We start from the raw sequence: 26,691 nt of genomic DNA, 5'->3' as shown, positions 1-26,691 counted from the left end.
GGTACGTCGTAGTGACCGGACGATAAGGGAACGTCTCGGTTACATATGGTAACCCTCGTTCCCTGAGGGAGGGAACGGAGACGTACGTCCCGTCACCACATCTGCTGCGACCCGCCGGGGCAGCCAGCTCACCGGCTCGGCTCCTCAGCAAAAAACTGAAGTGCAATCGCACCAGCTGCTCGTTAAATACCCGCGCTGCGAGGCTGCACAGCTGATGCAAATGATTGCACGCCAATATGCATTGGCTCGTTTAGTTTCACTCGAAGTAGATTGGCCTCTCTAGCGAGATTCCTATTCGTCGTTCACCACGACGTATGTCTCCGTTCCCTCCCTCAGGGAACGAGGGTTACCATATGTAACCGAGACGTTTGATATGCAAGGTGGTAAAGTTTAGGGAAGTGTTCAGAATGCTTATTATTGAAGAAATTATAATCTAATCATCATACTAAAGGGACATTTAAGGCACTAAACATTTTCAAGACATTTTATTAAGATATTTAACACTTAAAATATCCCAGTGAACACTGAAGATCAATCTGTTACAGATGTATTTATTAAATAATGTTCTTGGCTTCTGTCATACCCAGTTCATGTAAATATACAGTACTGTACATGTTAGTATTTATACACAAACATACACACAAAATTAAAACTATGACAAAGCTGTTTTAATGTGATCAATAAAGATTTGATTTTAAAAGAGAAATATATTATGGCATTGTTGTTCACTTTACATAATTTTTCACAAGTGTCTAAAACTCTCCACACACTGTAGATTAGCAGGTATTTCTCCATGCATCTCGCCACAGTAATATAGAGACACAGATTTAAACTGTGTTATTTTCTGATCTCTCACACATTCCTGCTGTCATTGTGTCTAAATACACTGTCTGGTTTATCAAATACTTCAGGGATGCAGATCTGCCAGTGACGTCCTCAATCTGACCTGCAGAGAAAGAGAAACAAAAGGGTAAAAAATAAAATAAAAAATCATAAATTTGCCATTCAATTTGTTTATTGTTTTACATTTACTAAGGTGTGGTGTTACCGTGGAAACCCTTCCACCAGGATGCTGGAGTTATAAACACTGAAAAGAGCAACAACCATTTATTTAGCAAATTCTGCTGCCAATCGACTGATGTGTTATAGGGAATTAATGTATCAGGCTTGGTAAATGATGTGCAGTTTTAATATTAGCAAACATAAAATCATGTAGGCCTATAAATAAATAAAAATGTAACAAAAGCAAACACAACAAAGAAACAATATATCATCAGGAGGATAATTGGGCCGTTTCTAAACTATTAATAATGCTTTTTTCATCACAAAGGATAATCAGTATTATGGATGGATGGATGGATGGACAGGCAGACAGACGAACGGAGTTATTTAAAATATATCATGTTATTTAAAATGACTGAACAATTGGTAACAACGAGGTGTCAATAATCCCAAACATTTAAGGATTCAGGTTTTCAGACTAATTCCCATTTACTCACTTATATCAGTGGTGTGTTTCTTTTTGCTAATTAATAATAAAAGAATAAGCCTCATTTGCTGGCCAGTCTCATGAAAAAAAAAAAAATATATATATATATATTTATGCAAAATGGTTTCATATGAGTTAGTTGACATGTAGGTGCAATATTACTTATAGTAAACAAACAATGTCTAAAGGGGACTATCAAAAAAGTGTTACACATATTTTTTATAAAATATATATAAATAAATATAATAAATAATTAATAAAACTCCTTTTTTTAGTTCTGGATTTAGACATAAGCATGGATGTTTGTCTGAAATGTGTAAAGCTCTAGAGCAAGAATCCAATCATGGGAAGTTTAATTGAGTATCAAATATATTAGCAACTTTTATGCTCTACTTGACTACATTTTTTAATAAGTAAATATACTTTTTACTCCAATACATTTGTGATGAGTAATGCAATTACACATTACATTTTGCATGGCACCTAACTTTTTCAGAAGCAGTTTGTTTCTGCTATAAAGAAGCGATATTGACTATCAAGTTGACTTTGATTATGTAATTTTACTTAACATTTTATTTATCCACTATATTGAGGAGACCTTTTTGAAGGATATTGGTTTACTCAAGGCCTATTTGTGCACTTGAGCTTAACTGAGACTTGAGAGTTTGTAGACTTTTAAAAGGTTGTTGTGTTGCCCTTTATTATTTGCAATATTTACAAATCAATTGTTTCTTATTGTCTCAGGTGTCAAGGACTAGTGCATCTTTGAGCCTATACGTTTGGTATGAGTAAAATACTTAAGTACTGTTAAAATCAGATACTCTTGGTAAATTGTAACTTATATAGGCCTATCTACTTTTACCCTAATATAGTTTTCAGGTACCCTTTACACCTCTGTGGCTGTGTGACCCTTTTATTTATTAATTGTTTTGCTTTAAAAGACATGTTTCCCGAGTCAAAATTATCCAAAAACAAGCTGATGCTTTATCCTGTTTGCCCAGTCTTGCATTAACATTAAAACATGTTATTTAAAAAAAAAAAAAAAAGGTAGTAGTGGTGTTACCAATAAAGTGGTGTTCTTTATTCTCTCCTTGTTAACAACACTATGACAGCCAAATTTCGTATACACACGTTAAGAGATTCAAAGTTTTTGAACCATTTACAGGCGGCACTTATACATAAAAAGCGAATGAGGATGGACGCAGCAAAGAGGGGTCTGCAACCCTTGAATTATTACAGTCATGTCATATGGATAAATGTTCTAAATCGATTTTAGGCATATTTGTTGACTGTCATTATGGTATTCTCTCGGTTTTCTTGTGCTTCTACAGTTTAATGATTTAGTTGTTAACTTCTAATCTCGTTACTTCACTTCTTTGAATAACAACACATGACTGACAAAGACAGATACTTTGACCATTTAGACCATTAATTATGAAGTATCTTTATTATGTGTGTCGTTTTGTTAAAATGTGGGGCTTGTTTTGTTTGTTTGTTTGTTTTATGGAGAGCTTGGTTATTCAGACTAATAAGAGACTCAACCACAGCTATTCTTAATCTATTAATCTCATTTAGTTTGCAAAGGCGTGTCACATGATGTCAGTGTTTAATGTTTTACATTTACTTAAGCCGTGGTGTTACCATGGCAACACTCTGCACCAGGATGCTGGAGTTACAAAGGCTGTTTCTGTTTTTTTCCAAGAAGGCAAAGAATGTACTTGTGTTCTGACTGAGACCGGTCTTGCCATGCGAACTCGGAAGGACACGAGGACACAGAACGCATCCTTGTGAGAATTGAGACGTGCTGTGATCTTGACAATCACAGCATATTATAAGTAGCGGCTAATGCACAATAAATACAACATAACATCACAAACAAGTGTCATAACCTATACATTTATTTCATATTATTATAGAGATTATTTGACAAGTGACTTTTTTATTTTATCACTTGTATTTATGAAAATGAGCAGCCTTTGTGTTATATGCTTTGTCAATGTTAAAGGAGCTGTATGTAAGAAATGTATTTCAATTAATCATAAAATGGCGATGATATGTCACTAGACATTAAGAAATCATGTTCATTTCAAATACTTATATCACTGACAACAGTAGTCTGGCCAGGATACACCGCTCTACAGTAATTTGAAAGTGATTGCAGTACCAGTTTTGGCCACAATCTTACATACGGTTCCTTTAAGATTATTTTTAATAAACCAATAAAAATACTGCACTACTTTGTTAAAATTAAGTAAAACAAACAGACAAATGTGTTTTTTTGCACAAGCCGTCACATATTTGCAATAGTAGCCTATGGAGTAAAATGAGAAGTTTAAAGCTTACAGGCTTCCGTACGTCGACCACCCGTAGCGTCTTCTGGGATTTCTAACGGTTCGATTCTCTGCATTCAATGCATCCTCAAGAACACATCTGGGCACCTTTATGCGTCCTCTGTACTTGCATTCTTGAGTATTGGAATTGAACTTCGACGGTTGATGATGGCGTAGTACAAGATCATCGCTTAAGGCCCGATCACACAGAACGCGTTTTTTCAGGTTTGAAAATGCGAGGTGCACTGCACTTGCTTTTTTTTGGTTTGCTTTTTTTAATTTAGAAAAGAGCAGTGCGCTGCGTTTTTTTAATTTTATTATCATTTTTTTATGTTTCTAGGCTCTGGAATCTTTGGTTTGCTGTTAAGTAAACTGTCATATTTGTTAACTTTGTTATGCTTTTGTTAACATTGTGGTAACGTGAAGTGTTCGTGACGTCATACAGCTCCGGTAACCCGCGACAACCACCACAAGTTTCTTCTCCATCATTGAAGTCTCCGACGATCCAAGCAACTGTAAACTTCCGTCACCACAACAGGAAGGCCCGCCTCTCCATTCATTCGATTGGACAATGAAAAAAAAAAAAACGCAAATGACTTAGGCCGCTTTTTTGCTCAGAATTGATTGGTTGGATTGAAACCTCATGTTCCGATAAGTTGGGAAAATTATGCACACAGTGAACATCCTAATATACCTTCTCCTGTCAATACATTTTTTCACATTTTTAAATCTTATTGCGGACACTCATTTTAGGTGGCCGTTTGTTCAACTCTCATTGACCACAGTACATTGAAAGTAAACATAACCGGAAATAAGTGAGACGTACTATTTCCAAACGGAAGTGCGTCACGAAGCTCAGTGCAAGTGGTCCATAGAATGCAATTTAAAAAAGGCGCCTCTCACTCCAAAAAGCGCGTTCTTTCTGATCGGGGCCTAAGAACGCATATTGAGAAACAGCCAAACACTGCTACTAATAAACAGAGCAGCCACATTCATTTCTCTACTAAATTCTGCTGCCAGTCGATTGATTTGTAATAGGGAATTAATGAATCAGATTTGGTAAATTATGTGCATTTTTAATATTAACAAACATGAAATCATATATAAATTGTTATATACAGAAAGTCTGGGTTCATGGAAATGTATTTGGAGGTTATGTTTTGCTATCGGCCCTCAAGCAAATACATTTTTGATCAAGTTTCTTAAGGTCAAAAATGTTCAAAATCAATATCATTGGTAGGTGCTTATTGTTTTGCACGCAGTAAAGCGTAACGTTTGGAGAGGATCAAGTTTGGAGAGTGTATACCTGATGAATTATTCGAATATAAATAAGTTCATATCGGCAAAATGTCAAAAAGCCAGTCGAGCATATTTTCATTTTCCATATCCACGAGTAAGCTGTAAGTATTTCTGATCAAAAGAGATCCCGAAGATGGAACTGCTAATAATAATTAGGATAGGAGACATGGGCAAAGGGAGTTAGATCAGTCAGAATCAGAAATCGGTGTAGTAGAAAAGGCAACGACGTGGTCCGTGAGAGAATATTACTGATCAACTGAATGATTTTTGGTCTCAATGTAGCGTGGCAGAATAATAATAATAATTCATTACATTTATATAGCGCTTTTCTCTGCACTCAAAGCGCTTTTACGTGGAAGAGAGAATCTCCTCAACCACCACCAATGTGCAGCACCACCTGGATGATGCGACGGCAGCCATATTGCGCCAGAACGCCCACAACACACCAGCTTATTGGTGGAGAGGAAACAGTGATGAAGCCAATCAGTATATGGGGGATGATTCGGAGGCCATGATGGACAGACGCCACTGGGCAAATTTGGCCAGGATGCCGGGGTTACACCCCTACTCTTTTTCGAGGGACATCTTGGGATTATTAATGACCACAGAGAGTCAGGACCTCGGTTTAACGTCTCATCCGAAGGACGGTGCTCTTTGACAGTATAGTGTCCCCGTCACTATACTGGGGCGTTAGGACCAACACAGACCACAGGGTGAGCGCCCCCTGCTGGCCTCACTAACATCTCTTCCAGCAGCAACTTGGTTTTCTCAGGAGGTCTCCCATCCAGGTACTAACCAGGCTCAGCCCTGCTTAGCTTCAGTGGGCAACCAGTCTTGGGCTACCGGGTGATATGGCTGCATGCAATAACACTCTAGGTAGGCTGTAGTTAGGACAGTGCAGAAACCTGTGAATGAGGCTCGTGCCGTCAGTTTATGACGTCTTTTTATGTTCCGGGAAAACTATAGTGTTGGTCAGTGTCTGTCACAATACCTTTTAATTTTTTTTTGCAATTCGGCAATTATTTATTTACAAATTATACACTGATCTAGAGGGTTGCCTGGCGGGGCATTGAACTGAACGCTGACCTGAAGAGTTGAGTGGTGAAGCCTTTAGTGAAGACAGCAGATGTCTTGAAGGAGAACGATTCTGAGGAAATGATGTTCGCCTTATAGCAGTTGAGCCCGCCTCTATTTTGCACACTTGAACATCATTGGCCAGTGTAGGCTACTCATACTGGCATGATTTGTTAATTCTTCAGTATTTATCGGAGAATGGAGTTTCCCCATTGCGACAGCTGATGCAATGTCGAGTGAACCCAACTCAAAAGAAAACTCATATCATACATCCCGCTCACAGAAACTGAAAATCTCAGAAACTGAAAATGTAACACCGACAATGCAGGGAAGTTTCCTCAACAATATTGAATATAGGCCTATGTTTGATGTAATCGTGACATTTGTGCTTGCAAAAAAAAATAAAAACTTGCTTGGAGAACCAGCAGCTGTGTGTTTCTGTGACCCTTTTATCTTTTACTTTAAACTACATGCTTCCCTAGCCAAAGTTATCCAAATAAAGGGAAAAAACTATTAACTTAAAATGAAAAAAAAAAATGGGTCTACATCTTTTAAAAAAAAAAGTTTTTTCGCAATTAAATAAAGTTGCCAAAAAGAAAATGAAAGCAAGTAGCTAATTTTTTTGTTCCTTTTTTATAAAATTATAGTTTGCGTTAAATTTTAACTTGGCATGAAATTACAAAAACATAGTTAAAACTCCTGTGAGGGTGTTTCAAACAAGGAGCTCTAAAACACTTTTTATTTAATCAGAAAACACGTATAGCCTACTTCTGAAAGAGTGTCTATTGTAAAACATGCTTTTTGCAATCGAGTGGTGTAGTTCCAGCATCTACCAGCAGGGACTAACAGGAACCTGCTAACTAGCACTGGTTTCGAATACAGCAGCTGAGAGAGTGATGGTACATTTGAAAATCTGTCTATCCATCTCTCTATATTTTTTTCCTCTTTTTGTACGTCGCGAAAACTTAATCGCAATTTTTTTTGTTGTTGTTTTTTTGCTGTTGGAGTAAAAAATAGATACAAATAATATTTGCTGCGGTCATATATTATAAAAATATTTCCAGCACTATAGATTTCCGCCGCATACGTCTATGACAACTTCCGCTACAGAGAGAACCCGGAAAGGAGTTCAGAGTCCCGATACTTTTTGTTTTCTGACAAAGTAGTATTTCAGAAATATAATGTATAACATATATGAGTTTTATCGGGGCACCTTGATCATCGGGTATGTTTATGATTTTTAATGAAATTCTGTTTTCACAAAACGAGTTGTAACGTTACCTCCCACACATTTCACTTAAGATCTGCCGCGATAACATTATGAGCCTTTAGCATTAGCATGTTGTATTTCCTTATTGTGTTTTGGTGCATGCAGTTAGGTTTATCTGATCGGCCTTGTTTTACAGTGCATTCAAGATATTAACTTTTTTTTTTTTTTTTTTTTTTTTTTTTTTTACCAGAGTAAGATGGGTGAAGATTCCCCCATCAAAACAAGAACACCTAGCGTGCTACTGCTAAATTATATTTAGAGTTTAGCATCTACAGGGTAATTAAGGAACATCCAGTATATTATTAAGGGAAATAAAGACTACAGTATGGTCACCCTAGGTAAACAGACACTTCGCCTACGTGAGTCTTGCGAGAGTGTTTACATCACAGCAAGTTAGAGAACTTTTCTAACCGGCGTGATCAGTTCAACTCTGATCATCACAAACAAGCTTGTTGACAATGTCATGATGTTGGTTGAGAGTAAAGAGATTAAAGGAACTTATTTTTTCTGTTCCTCTTCAGTTGCCGCTTCATCTGTGTGTTTGCAGTGCTGATTAACAAAGGTGAGCATCTAAACTTTGAATTTGAATGATACATTCATGCTACATGTATAAATGTCAGACTGTGTTTACAGTTAATGTGTCTGTCATTTCAGTGTCTCTGCAGGAAACGGTACATAGAGAGGGTGTTATTGGTGGTTCTGTTCTCCTGCCGTGTTCTTCCGCTGAACATGATCTGAAACTTCAAGACACTGATGTGAGCTGGAGACACAATGGCAGCAAGAATGTGTTTGATATAGTCAAGGGTAAAGATTTTGTGCCAGAACAGGACCCTCGGTACAAGAACAGAGCTGAAACATTCCCTGATGAGTATAAGAGAGGAAACTTCTCCATCAAACTCACAGATCTCACTCACACTGATGCAGGAGACTTCAACTGCCTCATCACACCCTCAGATGAACAGAAGACTGTACAGCTGATCATCAAGGGTGCGTGAAACTGCTTGATTAATATATATACTCCCGATTTCACAGATAAGGGTTAAAGGTGCTCTAAGCAATGTTGGGTTACGTCACTTCTGGTTGACGTTCAAAGTATTGTCAAACAAAACGGAGGCTAGCTGGACCCTCCCTCCTCCTCATCCCGTCCCCTCCCCTTCCCTTCCGTGCTTCCTGAAACAGGCTTTTCCGATGTAAATTCGGGACTTAGCGTGTTCCTTCTCCTTTTCCCTCTTCTGTGCTATTTGTTCATCGGAACGTCGTCTCTTTGGTCGTGTGTCGGCCATATCAAAATTCAAGAGAATATAATTCTATCGTTAGTCGTTTTTGTTGTCTAGGACATCTCTCCTCTAACTTCCCTCTTCATGCTTCTCTCTCCTCCACTCCCCACACCCCCTTCATGTGCATGCGCACTAACCCCCCCACCCCCAAATAATTCTTGTTGGTTATTGGGTGGAACACGGTTTATGTTTCGTGGTCCAGGCTGGCCCAGTTTGTTTTTGTTGCCGTTTGTGGAGCCTGGGCTGTCTACAGAGATCGCGTTTTTTTACAGTGTGTTCAGGGGACAGGCAGCTAGTGGATAGTGAGGAGATGTTTGCTGTATGTGACAACAAATGTTTCGGCCTAAAAAACGTGTGACATCGATTAGAGCACCTATAAAGGATTTAAAAAAAACTTTTGCTGATAATTTACTCACCCCCATGTCATCCAAGATGTCCATGTCTTTCTTTCTTCAGTCGAAAAGAAATTAAGGTTTTTGATGAAAACATTTCTCCATATAATGGACTTCAATGGGCCTCAAACGGTTCAAGGTCCAAATGACAGTTTCAGTGCAGCATCAAAGGGCTTTAAACGATACCAGACGATGAATAAGGGTCTTATCTAGCGAAACGTTGAAAAGGTCACGCTTTTCTGTCCTGACGAAAATGTTCTTTTAAGGTTTTTAATATTAAAACACACAGGATACGCACACGAAATGGGCATTTTAAACGATAAACTGACACAAAGACATTTGAATATGTGTATATGGTCCTCCTTCCGCACATTTGTAAACACTGACTCTGTACTTCCGCCTATGTCAAGCGTGACCTTTTCAACGTAATTGCGTATTACGTGACGTCACGAACGCGCATCACAGAACAGAGCAAGGCGAGCATTTGTGCTTATAAAACTTAAATTTTTTTATTTATTTTTGAAATGGCCGATCGTTTTGCTAGATAAGACCCTTACTCATCATCTGGTATCGTTTAAAGCCCTTTGATGCTGCACTGAAACTGTCATTTGGACCTTGAACCGTTTGGGGCCCATTGAAGTCCATTAATAAAATCCTGGAATGTTTTCATCAAAAACCTTAATTTCTTTTCGACTGAAGAAAGAAAGACATGGACATCTTGGATGACATGGGGGTGAGTAAATTATCAGCAAAAGTTTTTTTTAAAAGTGAACTAATCCTTTAAGTCTAGTCTCAGACTAAAATGCATGTTTGAGCTGTTTTAATTGAAAGTAACTTGCACTTACACATATCTTAAAATATATCAATGCCATTGTTTTGTCTCAAGATTCACACAGTAATGTTTTTTTCTAAGGTACGTTTATAAAAGCCACGTAAATGCCCTAATTGAGCGAAGGCCTAATCCTGGCTTAATCTAAGACCTGTCTGTAAAACAAAACCATATAGTTTTTAATTAAAAAAGTTAATGGTGATGTTCCAGTCTGAATGCTGCTTTGTATAAATTACAGACAGGTATGTTGTTTTTAAATCTGTGCAGTCATTTTTTTTTTTCTCTCTGTACTTTGGTTCCATAATCAACAGCAGGAAAAGAAAACAAATCTAATCAAGCAAACCAAGGACTGGACTGGACGGCGATCATATGTGTTGGCACTTTTTTAACTGTAATTGTTATTGTGTCTATTGCCTATGTCATACTTCGCCGGAGAAAAACAGCTCAGTTATAGACCATTTGGGAGCAGACATCACAGTGTCAGAAAAATGTGTCAGAAAAAGGTTGTAAAAAGTGGAGGAAAACGAGAGAAATCCATGGAATAAGAGATTTTTTTTTTTATTGTTGTGCCTTTGTATGTCAGAATCAGAAAAAGATAATCTTCATTTTTATAGAATACCTTCATTTGCTCTTTGAAGCTCAATGCAGACGCTTACAAGCCATTAAACGGACAGACTGAACTGATGAAACCTGCGATTACCCTTCTATTAAAGCTTGAATTATGTAAACAATAGATGTAATATTCAGTTCTTGCAGTTCATAGGGGACATAGTGTATTAGCCCTACAGTTACAGCATGAAATAATATTTAAACCTATAACAATTTTATCAAAAGAAATCTGACTCTTTTCTTGCAATTTCGAATTTATATCACAATTCTCAGGAGAAAAAAGTCAGAATTGTGGGATATCAGAATATCGAGTTTAAATTTCAAATTATTACAAATTATTTTTTTATTATATTTATTTATATTTAATATTTTCTTATTCCATGGCTTTTAAAAGAATTTGTACAGCTTTCTTTGTTTATTTCTGATGCAAAATAATGTTAAAGGAATAGTTCACTTTGAAATTAAATTTTGGTATGTTTTAGCTTACCTCAAGGGCATCCAAGATGTAGGTGTCTTTGTTTCCGCAGTAGCTTCAATTTTGATATTTTTAGGTCAAACCGTTCTTGTCTGTCAGTCCTATAATACAGGTCTATGGTCACTGTCTCAAAGAGCATGCACAGAGTCCAAATTAAACAATTCCCCATCGTAAGTACACATTGATGGCCTAAGACACAAAACGAGCGGTTTGTGTGAGAAAACGAACAATATTTATATCGTCTCCGTGCATGCTCTTTAGACTAACTAAATTGTAACTGTGTGTAAACACAGGGGCACACCAAGCGGACGATCGGCTGTCGGGCCTTTTTTTTCTGAGTGTTCCGCACCGTTGGCTCTAGTCGGACACCGGCAGGTTTTTTCGGGCCGATTCAGCATGTAGAATCGGCGAGAGAGAGAACTCTGATTGGCTGTTCAGCTTATAAAATGAGTCAGTGCATGAGAATAATAGCATTACAGTGAGCAAATAAGTCAAAATGTTACAGATAGAACGCCACTTAGTTTACATCATCTAACCCGAGTGTACCTGGGCGAATATTTTAAAGCCAATAATCATGTAGTCAATAATTTTTCATTTTTTAATTAAAATATCCAAAACCCACTAGAACAGTGTTAGATATTTTGTTGACGCGTTACCTTCGATATTTTGTAGAAACCATGGAAACACCAAAGACGCTTTAATATTATTAGACAAGGGAACAACTGTTTGGATACATTTATAGACAGAAAACTAATCATTGTTAAATAGCTCAACACTGTTAGTCTTATTGTTTGAATTGTTGTTTTCTTGATTTTCCACGAGTACCATGGTTTTACCATGTTTTACCAAACACTATTTTGTCAAGTGGCTAACATAACAATCAGATGCAGCTTTATTTTTAGTAACTGTAATGCAGCATTTTCTCCGTCATACAATATATTTTAAAATTAATTGCATGCAATTTAGATGATATTCTAATATCGATCTAGCTTACTGCAGTGTGCAACAAGTGTTACATTGTATGATTAACGTTATAACATCATTTTGAACTGACAAATGTAAATGATAAAACAGCAGTGCGTTACCCCACATATGCTTGACCTGAAGAAGCGGAAGCAGCGTCTGCGGCATAAAAATAGTTCCGTCGCTGTGTCTCGCGCTTGTCTCTCATTAGAAATCGCTCCAGCTCTGCTTCATACTATATGGTAACATTAATAATCTCATCCATGAATATGATTTCTGCCCGAGTCCCGTCGGATTCTTTTCCACTAGCTGTGAGGTGAAGACAACAACTCCCATGATTATGTGCTCAATCTCGGCATCATCAAGCTACGCCTTTAGCATAGACGACCTCTAGCGGCGAAAAACTTGTGCCTTAAAAGCTCATATTTGATCACCAAATGACATATTTAAACGTTTTTTATTTGAAAAAAAATCTTCATGCCTTAAATAGCTCTACACTCTAAACTCATTTAGTATATGCGGTTCTATGAATATGCAAATGAGCCCCGCCTCCACTCACTCACACAAGCTCAGTGATCCACTCGTTGACGTGATTGGTTACAAGGTAGTTTGTGATGTCAGAAACACTGTGTTTTTGAGACTGTAATACTCAGCAATGGTATTGACTTATGAATTTACACCTGGTTTGTATTAAACCATGTCTAAATTCACCACATTAAAAGATGGATTTTCACCACTTGGGGACTTAAATATTAACACGAGCGGAGTGGAATAAAGAAAGTGTTTAGCAGGATTGATATTAAAAATGGTAAAAACACGCTGCTTTGTTTCCTTTTTGTGTATCTGCAGCCTACAGCGTCAGTTTCCCTTTTTGAATGGCGAATATAGATGAATATATCTGCAGAAAAAAAACAGTTGTCTCATTTACACGCGGGCACAGAACATGCATGCTAGTTGACAGTCGGCTGTTCTCTCGGTGTGTTCAAGTGCAGCCTTTTTGCCCCGACGCGATGCTTTCATCAGCACTAGTTCTTTGGCGTCTGTTGTGTATTTAAACTAAAAAAAATAAAATAATAATTATTAGCTAATTATTTTATCACAAATAAATCTCTCAATGATGAAAACTGGATGTGTCTATAATTATGATAGACTACACAACATTATAATATTATTTGCTAATTTATTTTTAAATCATTGTTTTAAATTATTGTTGTCCCTCAATAGGGTAGGCTACTCTTTTAAGCAAATATTGGCTGGGACAGATTTTAAGTATCAACTCCATGATGAGCTTCAAAGAACGTAACAATCCTGGATCATGAGAAATTGTAAACAAAAAAAATCCAGCTAATTGTGTAATCCACATATGAAGGCCGGACGCCTGATGTGTGCGTTGATGAATGTTTATGTGTGAATAAAAGCCTAAATTCAATCTGTTCATCATATAAAGCAATCGAGTCTCTTTAAGAATTTTTGAACTAAACTGCTCAATTCATATGGATTAGTTTGACGATCTCTTTATGAACTTTTTAAAGCGTCAAAGTGGTAGTTGCGTAGACTGTCCGTGTAGGGACAGAAAGCTATAGATTTCACCAAAAAGATCTTCATTTGTGTCCCGAAGATTAACGAAAGTCTTACTTTCTTTTCTTTTTTTTGGCTGCAGCTCATGTCTCCTACACACTTGGAGTGTGAAACAAGCATTTCATAATTTTGCTGTTTTATAATAAACTGAGATTGTTATACTGCTGTATAACAGAATGAGATGGAATCTACAAGTTATAATATGTCTGTCCATTTAAACGCATGTTACAGCTTTATAAGAATGTACAAAGAGGAAGCTTTTGTTTGGACGAGGTTAGTTTACTGAAGCCCCATCACACCACCAGCGTCAAAGTGGCATGGTCCCATTCATTTCAAAGGAGTGCTGGCGAGTGGCGACTTCCGGCGACAGTGACTGTTGGTGACAGAATGTAGGAAGCGAAGCGATTCTACTGTTTTATGTGATTTGACTGTAACCAAATAGGCCTACATGCATATAATAAAATGATGCATGGAAAAAAAAAACATCGACTGTCTTTTTGAGTTTGATTCATACATTGATAGTTTGTGTGTTGTTAATTATATGATGCAGTTTAGCACTGCTGCAGTTCATATTAGTTTCCCCTGCATTGATTATTAGACAAGAAAATTTATTATTTGTCAGATATGAATAACGTTTTAGTCATTTTTGACAGTATGAGGGAGTTTAATTGTTGATAGATTGATCGTTAATCTATTATTGATTTAATGCACTGAGCATGCGCTGTGGTTAATATAACACTTTCCAACAGCAGAATGCTGCTTGTAATTCTTTTAAGCTTGATTCCTAATCAAATTAGAATGATATCTTAGTTTTATATATCACTTGTGATAGTATTTTCTATATGGCTACGACATGCAGTCTACCAATAACATTAGATTGACAGCACTGGGAATGCCCACGAGCGACTTCACAGTATAGAGACCAGAGAGTCGCTGGTGGTGTGAATGGGGCTTACTCAACACATTTCCAGGAGTGGACAGTTTCCTTCTGAATTATACAGATTGTTTTCTAAACAACTAAATTTAGTAAATTTACTAAGTTTTCTAACAACATTTTGAGTTTCAAGTTTTCATATGAATGTCATTACATTTATAAAGCATTTCATTCTTTTGAGGAATTTTTTTTACCCCATTGCCTTTAAAAAAGCCAATTGAAGGATAAAATCACTTTTCTGGATATTGTCATTTCTAAGAATATGAGGAGTAGATGTTTTGACAACTTTCTCCTATTATGTAAAGAACAGGAACTAATTATTAGATTAGATTAGATTAGATTCAACTTTATTGTCATTACACAAGTACAGGTACAAGGCAACGAAATGCAGTTTAGGTCTAACCAGAAGTGCAATAGCAGCAAGTGCAGGATATACAGTGGTTCATAAGTGCAGAACATGGATATGTACTGAATAAATATAGAGTTGAATACTATTATAAACAAAAATTTACAGATAGATTGTCCTATGAATATAATATACAGATAACTATTACTGTGAACAGAATTTACAGCTAGATATGTACTGAATATAATAATATACAGATGGCTATTACTATAAACAGAATGTTTACAGATAGATATGTACTGAATATAATATACAGATGGCTGTTACTATAAACATAATTTTACAGATAGATATGTACTATGAATATATATACAGATGGCTGTTACTATAAACAGAATGTGAGCATAATATACAGATGGATATTACTATAAACAGAATTTTACAAATAGATATATGTATAAGTTAGGCTAATGAGCAGTATAACAATGGATTTAAAGTAGTGCAAATAAAGTTTGGACAGAAGCTATCCGAGTGAGTGCAGTGGAAAGTAATTGCATATTACAGTTAAGGTACGATATTGCAATGTATATATAACAGTCGGTACTGTAAATAAACAGTCGGCAGTGCAAATGAGCATATTCCAGTCAAGGTAGTAGTGCAAGATGCATATGTAAACAGTTGTTACTGTAATAACAGTCAGCAGTGCAAATGAACATTATAGTATTGCAAATAACAAAATGGAGGCAGGTGTGAGGAGGGAGAGGAGAGTCAATCAGTATATAAGGGGAGTGGGATCAATGAGGGTTAGAGTTTAATAAAGAGACAGCTCTGGGGAAAAAACTGTTCTTTAGTCTGCTGGTCCTGGTCCGGAGGCACCTAAAACGCCTGCCGGAAGGCAGGAGAGAAAACAGTCTGTGGGCTGGGTGAGAGGAGTCCTTAAGGATGCTGCGAGCTCGATGCAGACAGCGTTTCCTCTGGATGTGCTCGATGGCAGGTAGTGGAGTCCCAGTGATGCGCTGGGCGGTTTTCACCACCCGCTGCAGTGCCTTGCGCTCTGCAACAGAACAGCTCCCATACCACACTGTAGCACAGTTGGTCAGGATGCTTTCTATTGCACAGCGATAGAAGTTCACCAGGATAGTGGAGGAAAGCTGATTCTTCCTCAGTGTCCTCAGGAAGAAGAGGCGCTGGTGAGCCTTCTTGACCAGGCTGGAGGTGTTGGTTGTCCAGGTCATGTCCGCCGAGATGTGGGTCCCCAGGAACTTGAAACTGGAGACACGCTCAACAGCCATTCCATTGATGTGGATGGTGTCGTGTGTGCCTCTTGACACTTTCCTGAAGTCCACGATGAGCTCCTTCGTTTTGGTGGTGTTGAGGAGCTGGTTATTTTCGGTGCACCATGTGGCCAGGTGCTTGATCTCCTCCCTGTAGGCAGTCTCATCGTTGTTGCTGATGAGACCAATCACCGTAGTGTCGTCCGCAAACTTGACGATGGAATTAGATCCGTACACAGGCTTGCAGTCGGAGGTGAAGAGGGAGTAGAGGAACGGGCTTAGCACACAGCCCTGTGGTACACCAGTGTTGAGTGTGATGGATGTGGAGCAGTTGGAGCCTGATCGAACATTCTGGGGTCTGTTGGTCAAGAAGTCCAAAATCCAGTTGCACATGGAGGTGTTGAAGCCCAGGTCTCCAAGTTTGGCTATTAACTTAGTTGGGATGACAGTGTTGAATGCTGAGCTGAAGTCAACAAACAGCATGCGTGCATAAGTGTTCTTATTGTCCAGATGTGTGAGCACAGAGTGCAGTGCCATGGAGACTGCATCCTCTGTGCTCCTATTGCTACGGTAGGCAAACTGGTGTGAGTCCAATGTGGATGGTAGAGAGTCTTTTAGGTGTGCCAGGACCAGCCGCTCAAAGCACTTCATTACGATGGGTGTGAGTGCTACAGGGCGGTAGTCATTAAGGCACTTCGGGCTGGAGTGTTTTGGCACTGGCACAATGGAAGTGCATTTAAAGCATGTTGGTACAGTTGCTTGGGCAAGAGACAGGTTGAAAATGTCTGTAAAAACCCCAGCGAGCTGCTCCGCACATGCCCTGAGTACGCGTCCAGGGATGTTGTCTGGTCCAGCAGCCTTGTGCGCGCTGATCCTGCTCAGTGCATTGCAGACATCTGTGGAGGAGAGTGTGATCGGTGGGTGGTCAGCTGAGGATTTGAGCTTGGTGGCAGTTTCTCTGTTGTCTCTTTCAAAGCGAGCATAAAAGTCATTTAGCTCGTTCAGGAAGTTGACATCAGTGGCTGCGGGGGTGGAGTGAGAGGGTTTGTAGTCACTGATGGCCTGAATGCCCTGCCACATGCGCCGAGGGTCAGCGTTGGAAAAGTGTCCCTCTATCTTAAGCTTGTAGCAGTGCTTGGCCTCTTTGATGCCCCTTTTCAGATTTGCTCTGGATGTGCTATAGGCTTGTGCATCTCCTGATCTGAAGGCAGTATTGCGTGTCTTCAATAGGAGTCGCACTTCCCTGTTCATCCATGGCTTCTGATTTGGGTATGTGGTGATCTGCTTCTGGGTTGTAACACTGTCAATGGTGGTATTAATATAATCCAGTACAGAGGAGGTGTAGCAGTCAATGTCCGTGTGAGAGCCACTGGTGGCTTGAGAAGCAAACATACTCCAGTCTGTGTGTAGAAACCTTTCCTGGAGTGAGAAATCTGCCCCCGCAGGCCACACCTTGATGGTCTTCACTGATGGCTTCACGCGATTGATCAGAGGTGCATATTTGGGGGTGAGGAACAAAGAAAGGTGATCTGACTGTCCCAAGTGGGGGAGGGGTGTCGCGACGTAAGCTTCAGCCATGTTTGTGTAAACATGGTCTAAGGTTTTGTTTCCTCTGGTGTGACAGGAAACATGCTGGTGAAATTTCGGTAATTATGTGGTCACGTCTTCTCTCGAAGGCAGATTTTGCTTTCTAAACCCACTATCATCTGGCTTATTCTACTTTTTGTTGATGTTCAGACTAGCTATTGACCAGTGTTTTATGTTTATTTTTTGTTGAAAAATAAGAGACATCATATTGTAAAAATCTGGAGTTAGAAAAAGATCTTAATCTTCTCAGATGTCTTCTATTAATTATACATGTAAAATTAATTGGGAGGATATGCTGTATAAAATAAAATAAATTTACTATCATTGAGATAAGAATAATGTTGTTTTGGTTGGTCAAGTTAACTCCAATGTTTCAATTGGTTTGGTATTGTGTGAATAAACAAAGTCTTTGGAAAAATAGTTTGCACATTTGTTTGTTTCCTGATAGCTCTACATTTCTCTAGAGTTGGTTGTTATTTAATCTCATTGTAATGAAAATAGCAGTAATAAATCAAATGATGAGTAAATGTACTCAGACTTACACTAGTATGAGAGGGAAGCTTCCTTTCGTAAACTTCGGAGAGACTGTTCTGGATCCTGACCCTCAAGTGAAACCTTTCTCTCGATGTTTTATATATGCCTTCCTGCTGACATTGTGTCTCAATCTCTCTTGACTTAAGTTTATTGTCATTGCATGAGCAGCACAAGAATGCAGAAATTCCAGTTACATCGTCATTCATGAGCTGCAGAGAAAATGAAAGGGAAAGATAGAGAACTGAAAACAACACGTATATTGTCTGGATTTTCCATGCATTTGCCTTTCAAATTTTGTTCATGAACAGCACAAACTGATGCAGCAAAACTGAAAAATTGGTCTGCAATATATGTAGATTACTTGATCATGGTAAGCAGGCTACATAAGCTATTAAAAGTTATTAAATATGCCTAAATAAAATAACAGATCTATTACAAATTTAGTTGTTTTGTAATAATAATAGTAAAAAAAAAAATATTCTAGAAATTCAGTCCAGTCCTGGCAAATTTATATAAGAGAGAGATAAGCTACTATTCTTCTTTTAAATGACTTGTTTAAATGGTGGAAACTAGTTTATTAGAAATGAAAAATATAAGTTGTGTCAGTGGTGGGGATTTTCAAAGATTTCAGTGCAGGTAACATTGTTTCGTCAGCAGGTGGCAGCAAGGGACTGTATTTATGAGCGAGTAAGTAAATTTATGAGCGATCTAACTTTTTGTCAAGTTAGATACTGAAAATTATTCACTCAAACCCCTGCATATAAACCTCTCTACTAACATATCTTACGGGTGTCGTAGATGGATATGCTTATATTGGATAGCATCCTCAATGTCGGATTAATTTAGCAAGGTGATCTACGGTGAAGGTGAACATCACGATAACAACTAAGAGGTGAGTGGAACTTGTTTACATGACCCGCCATGGTCACATTTATGCCACAGTGATTTTGCAAACAGGTTATTCGGTCCTTGATGGCATCGGAGGTCTTATATTCGCTTGTTGGACAGATCACAATTTTTGCAATGCAACAAGACCCTCCTCTCGATCTGTTATACTCTTGAGATGCCATTTTGCTGGAGCTGTAGCCTATCATGGCAGTGACGTCACGGACTGTTGAAGCTCAAGATGGCTGCGCCTTAGTAATAAAACAACAAACTAACATCACTGTCCCCCCCCACCCTCTTGTAACTACTTCAGCAGTTTTAAGTGTCTTACCACAAATAACAATGATAACACATCTGTTATATCACCTTTACTTCCTATTTAGTTTCAGTTCCTCTTTAACCGTCGGACTTGCACATCCGTGTAGTGGTTTAATCATCCTTCCCTCGCACGTCAAAATGACCCAATTAGCCCTAAAATTATACTTAGTTTTGTCCAGGAAGCTTATATCATTTTATTTTTATAATATTTTGTATTTTGCTGAGTTTTTAATTTTTTTATTTACCTTTAAATTGCTTTATTTTATCAATAAATAATATAGGCTAATTTAAGCACATTCTTTCAACTTAAATTCAAAATAACTCTCCAAAACATGCCTAACCAGCTCAACCCAGCTCAAAATATATCACATTAGGTCAATTTGGGTGTCTCTGCTTACCTCTTGTGGAGCTAAAAACATAACACAAATATATATATATATATATGACTATTGCCACTAGATGGACTTATAGCTCTATATGGAGCAAATTAACTGTTCCACCTGGGTCCTAAAGACAGTTCTTGAGTATCTATTCAGTATACATTCAGATACACATGTAGACATTATCAAAATTTTTGGTAAAGTTTTAGAATTTTTTGTTTTAATTGAGCAATTTTGGGTTTTTTCTATGTATACTGAAGCATCCCTCGCACTCCAATCATTATAAGGGGGTCAAATTGAACCACGAGGGAAGGATTCGTAAAAAAATTTAGTACAAATACATAAACTCCTCAAATCCATTTTTTATTTATTTTTTATTTGTATTTGTGGTTCAAGTGCGACAAAATTTCTAAGGTCTTGAACCACTCAGATGAACACTCAATTTTGAGTTTTGGGTCAAGGTGACCTGAGGGAAGGATGAGGGTTAACACTTTTTATTTGTGTTTGTAGCTCTAATCAAATCCTCGTCCAACTCGCAATGGGTTATGGGCAATATTAGCCGTTAGAGTGCTCATCGATTTGCACTCCGGATTCTGATCAGGAAAAGTAGACCATCCGGATATCTTTGGAATACTCATTTCATCATACTTTGATTTGAGATGCACTAAATCTATTTTCCAATATTATTTAGGATGGATAGTTGAATTGGGACGCACTGCCACTCTACTGTTTATCCAACCTGCTCCAGCACACCTGCATATGATTTTCAAGCGATCCTGAAGCAGAGATTGTCTATAAAAGCCTTGTCTCATTCCCTGCTTACCGCCAAAGCTGGAACATTAGCTTTAGCTTTAGCCATTACGCTTCGTTGGCTAAAGGTTACAGGCTTGCCTTCTAGTGGCTTTGCCTGAAGAGCTTGATTAGCCTGTTCAGGTGTGTTTGATTGGGGTTGGGCAAAACTCTGCAGGACAGTGGGTCACCAGGAGCAGGGTTGAAGACCTCAGTTATATACCATTCAACCATATCACTTAAAAAAAGACAGCTTCATTCAGGAAGAAACTAGGAACTTTGAAAATCATCGTACAAGGTCAACAGACAAGCAATGTGTCATTCAGGTAATGCTGAATCTGACAGCAGTAATGTGAAATCCCCTTAAAGTCGGGATGAAATAGAAGCTGTTGTCTTTTCCCTATTGTGACATGTATCCGAGTGAAACGGCTTCTCAAACAAGAAAAAATGTGGGCTGGGATCATGACTGGTTTGATTTTGTCCATTGGGAATTGATTGGATCGAATTGATTGTTGTTTGCTTTTGCTGTGATCTTATGTGAGTGACAGGATGTCCTGCCCATCATGGTCATGGGCGACCAAGGCAATGTTCTGCTGGGAAACCTTGGGTTCTGGCATTCATGTGGATGTTACTTTGACACGTACCACCCACCTAAAGATTCTTGCGGACCACATACATGACAATGGTGTTCCCTGATTGCAGTGGCCTCTTTTAGCAGGATAATGCACCCTGGCACACTGCAAAAATTGGTCAGGAATAATTTGAGGAAAATGACAAAGAGCTCAAGGTGCTGCACTGGCCTCCAAATATCACTCAGGTTGAGAATCTGTGGGATGTGCCGGACCAACAAATATGATCCATGGAGGCTCCACATGAACATGAGAAGATTTCCACATCAAAGAAAGAGGAGACACTGAGCCACACCGAACTATTGCCATGGACCAATGATAATTCAAATGTGTTTATCAGCCGGAACAAACTTTTCCTGAAAGTTTGCTTTGGCAAGCTGTTTCAAACTACCAAAGACCACAGACTAGAGTACAATAAAGCAGTTCTCATTGACGCTGTCTGCAGTATGTGGACAAGAACTTAGCTATTCACTCTGAATTTCTTGGATTTTACAGTGCTCCCAACAGCAGCGAAGAGACCCTGTTCAGGTGCATCAAAGATTTATTTCTTAGAATGAACATGCCAATTGAGCGTCTCCATGGATATTGTTTAGATGGAGCTTATAACATGTCAGGACAGTTCTCGGGTGTTAATACATGGCTTAAAAAAACATGCCCAGAGTCCCTCTTCATCCACTGTGCCAACCATTTACTTGACCTTGTTCTTCAGGAGGCTTCGCATGAGGTGGGTCTTATCACAGATTAAATTAACTTTGTTCAAGGTGTAGCTGTATCTGTGAATCAGCAAAATGCAAGGATCTCTATGAGTTCATGTTTGGCTGCGATGAGAAAGTTACCTTACTGGACATATGTCCAACAAGATGGTGCATCAGAACAATAGCTATGGGTAAATATGAAGAATTTGTATGTCATTTATGTTACACCCTGACCGTGCCGTATGCAGCGTATGCTTTAGTCCATTCGCTTAGATCGTTAAAATAGGGTCTCCCCATCTCAGCTCCTTTATCAGAGAGGACCTTTTTCCACCCTCTGATGACATAGTTTTGCACAAAACCATGACGCAAAAAAGACTGACCCACCTTGCTCTGATGCATGTTCATGGAGATATATAAGACAGTTTGGACATTGATTCCCTCATGCAGGACTTTATCAGCTTCAACCAGGAGAGAAATGCCACATTCGGAGATGTACATGCAGTTGAGCAATTATATATTTCTTGATTGGAAATATATTTATTGTGGCTGATAGGTCCATGAGTTGATTTTATGTGCTGTCACCCTGCAGCCTGCAGTTGTGTTTGGAGATTGTGCTTTGATTACAGGCCTACATATTACCTGTGTTTATGTGATTGTTTAATTAGTAACCTTTTGACAACACCGGTGTTACCGATAACACAGCATATTTTACAAGAAAAGATATTTGTCAATGATGCTCTAAACCTGTAGCACTTATTTTGATCTTTAACATTCTTGGAACAAAACGAATGTTTAATGTTGATTCAATATTATTCTTAACCCTTTATAGGGCACTCATTGAAATATTTGGAAATTCTAATTTTTAACCTCAGAAAGCTAATGGGGGATGTTAAAGGACATTTAAACAAACAAAAAAAAATTCTAAATTTTTTTCATCTTTGCATTGCAAATCAAGGTCAATGAAGTTACCATATATGAGCACTTGCCTGTCTAGGGTAAAATAAATTACAGAGAGTGAATAAAAAAAAAATATGACACAAACACACACAAACTGCAAGGAACATTTATTTATTATAGGCACAAACTGCAAGGAACATTTATTTAGAGACATCTCTGTCTTGAGGTACTGATACTGGCATCTTGTGGAGGGTGCTCTGGGAGTATGGGGTCCGGGGCCCTTTCCTAAGGGATATCCGGTCCCTGTAGGAGCAGGAGCTTGGTTCGCATTGCCGGCAGTAAGTCAGACTTGTTCCCGGTGCATGTTGGACTCCTGCAGGGCTGCCCTTTGTCGCCGGTTCTGTTAATAATTTTTATGGACAGAATTTCTAGGCGCAGCCAGGGGCCGGAGGGTTTCAGGTTTGGGGACCATACGATTTCATCTCTGCTCTTTGCGGATGATGTTGTCGTGCTGGCCCCATCAGACCAGGACCTCCAGCATGCACTGGGATGGTGTGCAGCCGAGTGTGAAGCGGCTGGGGTGAGAATCAGCACCTCCAAATCCGAGGCCATGGTTCTCAGTCGGAAAAGGGTAGCTTGCCCACTTCAGGTTGGTGGAGAGTTCCTGCCTCAAGTGGAGGAGTTCAAGTATCTTGGGGTCTTGTTCACGAGTGAGGGAAGGCCTGAACGGGAGATTGAAGACGGATTGGTGCAGCTTCTGCAGTAATGCAGTTTATGTACCGGTCTGTCGTGGTGAAGAAGGAGCTGCCAAGCGAAGCTCTCGATTTTTCGGTCGATTTTACGTTCCTACTCTCACCTATGGTCATATTTGCTTAATTATGCATAATTGTGTTTTATCACAAATCAATATTCAGTAATTAAAATCAATTCACACAGTACTAGGCCTCACACGAACAATAAGCACCCGTGTATGCCATTTAACTATAATTAAAAAAAAAACATACATTCATAAGGCATATGTCTAAAAATGGACACTTGCTCGCCTTAGGTAAACGGGGCATATGATCAAATATGGTGCATTTAGTTTTCAGCCAATCATTAAGCTAATTTTTACAAATGCTATGCAAATAACAACAATCTTAATCTTTAACACAACTATTCAACCAAATAATTTGTGAGTTACATCAACTTACCATGTTTAGTTATGATGTTATTACTATAACTGTGGGAGAAGCCAGGTTCAAAAAAGCAATATTTTTGATTTCTGCATTATGGCTGTGTTTGAGGTGCTCCAGGCCACTGCTGATTGGTCAGATGCCTTGATGTCAATATCTGAATGATCTCCCCTGATTGGCTGAGAGCAAACCACATGACTCTAGCACTCCAAATGGAGGCAGGGGGAGGGCATTTTGAATGTGTGCGGAAGTGACTAAATATGGTTACTTGCCCCATAAAAGGTTGCCGCTTGGTTGTAACAAATAAATGAAAGGTCTTAGGATTTTCCCTTCACGTCAAAACGAATGCTTAGTTATAACTATAAAACATAGACAAATTCACTTCTATTACAAAAAGAAATGGCACTTTTGCTTCTGGCATCGTCCTGTCAATCATTGCATATCACTCTTGTAACGTGACTCCTGCGGCTCTGCGCTGCTTCTCTTGCTCTGTGCCGTGCCGATTAAGACAATAAGATTTTTACTTCTGCGTCAAACTCACGCTGTAGACACATTGTAGGCTGTGTGTAGCATGCCTAGCCTATGGCGTAGCCTGATGTGCACCTCTCCAAAAATGTAACAACGTGTCAATTCTACTTGGACCGCAACCACTGTAATTGTCTGCTAGAACCCCTCCCTCAGGTCAAAAAAATATAAATTATCTGTAATTAGATATGTAACAACTCAAGCTGCAACAAAAGTCGCTGTCTATTTGCCGCCATCACTGCTGCTGCTTCTTCAACAACATACACAACAAGCTGCTGCTTCTTTGGCTTTTGCCTTGATACTGTGGGTTACACCATCAACATGCCCATGGACACTGCCTACTAGCGGTCAGCATGTGTAATTGCACGTCGACGTGGACAACAACCCAGAAGTATAGATGAAAACCGACGCATAGCCTACGGCGTAGGTCCGACGCAGAAGTATATATCAGCCTTTATGCACCCCCCACCTTAGCACCCCTGCTCAAAATACATTCCCATAGCTATGGGCGGAGCCTGGATCCAGACAACACCATCCAAACCCACACAACACACCACATGAGTGTCAGGATCCTGTCACTAAACTAAGAACAAGACCAACCCATATGACCGGAGCCTGATATTACAACTGTACATGCAGCACTATATGAGAATTTACAGTGTAAAAAAGGCATGTTCCAAATCATTGGCAATTTGTTAAAAATAATGTTAAATTGCTTTTATGCTGTGCATAAGTGACTAGATGATGTGGAGGTTGGACAGTCATTTTGAGAATTTCAATTGTGTTCTGAGAAATTTACCAAAGCAACTGAGAAAAACTGTAACATGATCAAATATAAAAACATGCTTAAAGGGATAGTTCACCCAATGAAAATGTTGTCATCATTTACTCACCCTCAAATTGTTCCAAGTTTCTTTCTCCTGTATTATTGTGATATTGTGAAGAATGTCAGTAACCAAACAGTTGATGGACCCCATTGACTTATATCGTGTTTTTTTTTTTTTTTTCTATTATGGAAGTAAATGGGGTCCATCAACTGTTTGATTACAACATTCTTTAAAATGTCTTCTTTTGTGTTCAACAGAAGAAAGACATTTATACTGGTTTAGAACAACTTGAGGGTGAGTAAATGATGACAGAACTTTCAGTTTTGGCCATACTATCCCTTTAAGTTTATTAATAAAGTGGTGATGGCAATAAGGGTGTTAGATGTTGAAAAAAGTGTGGTCAGACTGAGTTTGACTTAGACTTCCTCTGCTTGATGTGGGAAGGTTTTTTGTCTTCCTGTCTTTTCTTCAGAGCTGCAGTAGATTCATCTTAATGTTGTGTGGAGAGAAACAGAATAATTCTGAAGTGTTTTAATCAAGAACAACATGAAGATCATTCAGCTTCAGCTCTGTGAGTTTATTATATGATATGGCTGAATATGCAGGCTTTGTAAACTTTTTCAAATTAAAAAATAAATAAATAAATAAGTTATGCGTCAGGATTTTATGTGGGTAATCTTAATTATTTTTTTTCTTATAGATGTATTAATCTGTTGTCGAGCTGCAGTCTCAGATCAACTCACTGATTTGGGATCAAATGTGACCATAAACTGTGATCTTGATGAAAATGAGGTTTATTGGATTTTACTGAAAACACCAGATCCTCCAACAGTGATTCTACTATCATTCTCAACTCCAAAATCACCTTTTTACCATAATACAACATTCAGAAAGAAATATTCTGTGATATTTAAACACCGTCTGGTTATTAATAATGTGACCGCTGATGAATTAGGAGTTTATTACTGTATGAAAACAGGCACACCTCCAAAACTCAGCAACAGCACCAGACTGCACTTCACCGGTGAGTTCATTTACTTTTTCAGTGATCAAGACTCACTAATGATCACTGCTTACATACATACTTGCCATTATACATTTTTAGATATGAAAAACATGATTATATTATCATAATTCTCAGTGCTTTAAATCTTTAGCCATTGCACATTGCACAAAAGTTGTTTACTGTAAGAGACTGGACACTTTCTTTACAGAATCAACTGAACTAACTGAGTGTTACAATCCTACAATTGAGTGTCACAATCATACAGTGGTGGAGTTTATTGATCAGAATCAGACACAATGGCAGAT

The 26,691-nt window shown here is 38.5% G+C and overlaps 2 protein-coding genes and 1 long non-coding RNA gene across 4 annotated transcripts in view; 2 read left to right on the top strand and 1 right to left on the bottom strand.

Annotated features, from left to right (window-relative positions):
- Positions 1–26,691, top strand: part of LOC311295316 (leukotriene B4 receptor 2-like) — a 106,666-nt gene that overhangs the window by 74,227 nt on the left and 5,748 nt on the right. The window lies entirely within an intron of this gene.
- Positions 469–26,691, bottom strand: part of LOC311295324 — a 99,746-nt gene continuing 73,523 nt past the window's right edge. The window contains exon 2 of the long non-coding RNA XR_014628276.1: positions 469–946. This is a non-coding gene — a long non-coding RNA (uncharacterized lncRNA). The remainder of the gene's footprint in view (positions 947–26,691) is intronic.
- LOC311295320 (V-set domain-containing T-cell activation inhibitor 1-like) lies at positions 7,175–10,503 on the top strand. Of its 2 annotated transcripts, none has more exons than XM_084416637.1 (4): positions 7,175–7,417; positions 7,984–8,024; positions 8,117–8,449; positions 10,275–10,503. In XM_084416637.1, the coding sequence occupies exons 1-4, from the start codon at positions 7,374–7,376 to the stop codon at positions 10,412–10,414; spliced, it is 558 nt and encodes a 185-aa protein (XP_084272763.1). In that variant the 5' UTR covers positions 7,175–7,373; the 3' UTR covers positions 10,415–10,503. The 2 variants fall into 2 exon arrangements, with proteins under 2 accessions (XP_084272763.1, XP_084272762.1); XM_084416636.1 differs by having other exon boundaries at positions 10,272–10,503.

The sequence above is a fragment of the Rutilus rutilus genome, assembly GCF_951802725.1.
Source record: "Rutilus rutilus genome assembly, chromosome: 8".
Classification (NCBI taxonomy): Eukaryota; Metazoa; Chordata; class Actinopteri; order Cypriniformes; family Leuciscidae; genus Rutilus; species Rutilus rutilus.
The sequence above is the reverse complement of the archived record's forward strand: the minus strand, read 5'-3'. Positions and strand labels throughout refer to the sequence as shown.